We start from the raw sequence: 2851 nt of genomic DNA, 5'->3' as shown, positions 1-2851 counted from the left end.
AGAGAGAGGGGACACAGTGAGAAGGGGCACAGAGAGAGGGGACACAGAGAGAGGGGACACAGTGAGAGGGGACACAGAGAGTGGGGACATAGAGAGGGGACACAGAGAGAGGGGACACAGAGAGTGGGGACACAGAAAGGTGAAACAAGAAGAGGGGACACAGAGAGAGGACACAGCGAGAGGGGACACAGAGAGGTGAAAGAAGAAGAGTGGACATGGACAGTGGACACAGAGAGGGGACACAGGGAGGAGACACAGTGAGAGGGGACACAGAGAGGGGGGACAAAGAGAGTGGGGACACAGTGAGAAGGAGTACAGAAAGAGGGGACACAGAGAGTGGGGACACAGAGAGGTGAAACAAGAAGAGGGGACACAGAGAGAGGACACAGCGAGAGGGGACACAGAGAGGTGAAACAAGAAGAGTGGACATGGACAGTGGACACAGAGAGGGGACACAGGGAGGAGACACAGTGAGAGGGGACACAGAGAGGGGGGACATAGAGAGTGGGGACACAGAGAGAAGACACAGTGAGAGGAGACACAGAGAGGGGGGACAAAGAGAGTGGGGACACAGAGAGTGGGGACACAGTGAGAAGGGGTACAGAGAGAGGGGACACAGAGAGTGGGGACACAGAGAGGTGAAACAAGAAGAGGGGACACAGAGAGAGGACACAGCAAGAGGGGACACAGAGAAGTGAAACAAGAAGAGTGGACATGGACAGTGGACACAGAGAGGGGACACAGGGAGAGGGGGCATAGAGAGTGGGGACATAGAGAGTGGGGACACAGAGAGAGGGGACACAGAAAGAGGGGATACAGAGAGGGGGGAGACAGAGTGGGGACACAGAGAGAGGGGACATTTATGTGGTCAGTTTTCGGTGGTATGAAGAAATAACCAGATGAAAACTTGGAAAAATAAAATCCGAGTTTGAGCAGTTTGAGTTTGTGAGCTGATGATGGAAGTTTAACGAGTCCACATTCACACAGAGACAATAACTTAATGTCCTGATGGACGTCAACATGTGGACATTTTGTCAGTCTGAGTGCTTAAACATGACAGAAGTCTCTGTGACCTTTCAAACACGAGCTCAAGTTTCTGATAACACATTTCTGTACCTGTTGTGTTTTTAAAGAGTCACTGACTTCCTGTGATCACATGACCAAACTGTCAGGTCACATAATAACTACTACACTGTCTCCATGACAACTCCATCCCCCGAGGAAGTCCACGAAGACGGGCTGAAAGCTTCAGTCAGGTGGAACCTCAGATTTATTTTTTTTTGCTGTGATTAGGTGTCTGCTGAATGTCTGTCTGCCGAACGTCCGTCTGCTGCACGTCCGACTGCCGAACGTCCGTCTGCTAATCTGTCTGCCGAACGTCCGTCTGCCGAATGTCCGTCTGCCACACGTCCAACTGCCGAACGTCCGTCTGCCGAACATCCGTCTGCCGAACGTCCGACTGCCGAACGTCCGACTGCCGAACGTCCGATTGCCGAACGTCTGTCTGCTAATCTGTCTGCTGAAGATCCGACTGCCGAACGTCCGTCTGACGAACGTCCGTCTGACGAACGTCCGTCTGCCGCACGTCCGACTGCCGAACGTCTGTCTGCCGAACGTCCATCTGCTGAACGTGGTTTTGTGTGAACATGTTTTAGTGTTTAGTGTTTCTCACTCGTGTTTTCCGTTTGTTGTTTTTTTTGTGAAACTTGCGGCACTGCTGTCTCGGCCTCGACTCCCTGATAAACAGGTTTTTAAATCTCAGTCGGACTGTTCCTGGTTAAATAAAACTAAAATCTTGCCGCCTGCTTCCTGTCCAGGTGGCTGATGGGAGAAACTGACCAGGGAAGACTCCATGTTTGTAGTCCTTCCTGCTGAGCGTGCGTTGGATCAGCCGGCTGCCCTGCTGCAGAGATGACAGGAAATGAGCCTCGTTCTCGTTGATGACGTCCACAATCTGAAAGAACATACAACAACTTGCTGTCACCCAAAAACATCCAGAGGAGCAACTGGACCTGATCTGAATCCAGCTGATCCCGACTCACATCTTCTGACAGGACTCATGCAGTTTTACCAATAAACCTTTTCACGCTTTTCTAAAACCCTCAGAGTGTATTTAGTTTTTTAAAACTTTTCCAGGCCTTCAAATTGCTATCTGTGAAATGAGCGTACGAAGGAGCAGACGGCGTAATGTTACTCACCCTGTCGGCCTCCCTGTGGAGCTCAGGATACACGTCACCCTGACAACGCAGAGAGCGGGATCAATCAATCAATCAATCAATCCATTAATTACTGGTCCACGTCACTAATCTTCTTGCGTGCCTGTGTTTGTGTTTGTTCAGGGGGGATTGTGGGAGTTGTAGTTTACCAGTATATGTGTGACGGTGGGAACCAGGCTGGCCAGCGCTCCCGGAGGAGCCTGAAGGACCTCGACACAGAACCGAACTGCCCGCCGCAGGATCCTCCTCAGCACCAACCTGACACACACACACACAGAAACAGACACAGACACAGACACACACACACAGATAAACAAACAAACAAACCAACAGGTAATCATGGTTATCCGCCAGCTGATTGGTGGAGGACTCACTCTGCTCCTGACATGCCTGGATACACGCCGTCAGCGATGCACACCGACAAAGTTCGCACGTGGTCGGCCACCACACGGTACGCCATGTCCACCCTCCCCTCATCTGCTGCGCCTGTCCTGCCGCCGTACGGCCTGACCTTTGACCTCTGAGGACAGACACATCGCCATGACAACAGCAGGCTGTCAGTCACACCTCACGCACCTGGAGTGACTACCTGCTCTGTGTGTGTGTGTGTGTGTGTGTGTGTGTGTGTGTGTGTG

The 2851-nt window shown here is 51.9% G+C and overlaps 1 protein-coding gene across 1 annotated transcript; it reads right to left on the bottom strand.

Annotated features, from left to right (window-relative positions):
- Nucleotides 1-1648: 1648 nt before the first annotated feature.
- Nucleotides 1649-2733, bottom strand: LOC121938590 (alanine--tRNA ligase, mitochondrial-like). Its single transcript, XM_042481810.1, has 4 exons — nt 2591-2733; nt 2366-2474; nt 2199-2237; nt 1649-1954 (listed from the first exon to the last, which is right to left on the bottom strand). The coding sequence occupies exons 1-4, from the start codon at nt 2674-2676 to the stop codon at nt 1778-1780; spliced, it is 411 nt and encodes a 136-aa protein (XP_042337744.1). The 5' UTR covers nt 2677-2733; the 3' UTR covers nt 1649-1777.
- Nucleotides 2734-2851: the final 118 nt, after the last annotated feature.

This window comes from Plectropomus leopardus, unplaced genomic scaffold (genome assembly GCF_008729295.1).
Source record: "Plectropomus leopardus isolate mb unplaced genomic scaffold, YSFRI_Pleo_2.0 unplaced_scaffold3024, whole genome shotgun sequence".
Lineage (NCBI taxonomy): Eukaryota > Metazoa > Chordata > Actinopteri > Perciformes > Serranidae > Plectropomus > Plectropomus leopardus.
Note: the sequence above shows the minus strand (reverse complement) of the source record. Positions and strands in the feature narration are given on the sequence as shown.

What these genes read in the sequence shown, in the direction of transcription:
- LOC121938590 (XM_042481810.1), bottom strand. Translation starts at nt 2,676, where the DNA reads ATGGCGTACCGTGTGGTGGCCGACCACGTGCGAACTTTGTCGGTGTGC. An exon ending in CCAGGCATGTCAGGAGCAGA is followed by an intron (nt 2,475 to 2,590) that starts GTGAGTCCTCCA and finishes TGTGTGTGTCAG; the next exon opens with GTTGGTGCTGAGGAGGATCC. An exon ending in TCCACAGGGAGGCCGACAGG is followed by an intron (nt 1,955 to 2,198) that starts GTGAGTAACATT and finishes ATGTTCTTTCAG; the next exon opens with ATTGTGGACGTCATCAACGA.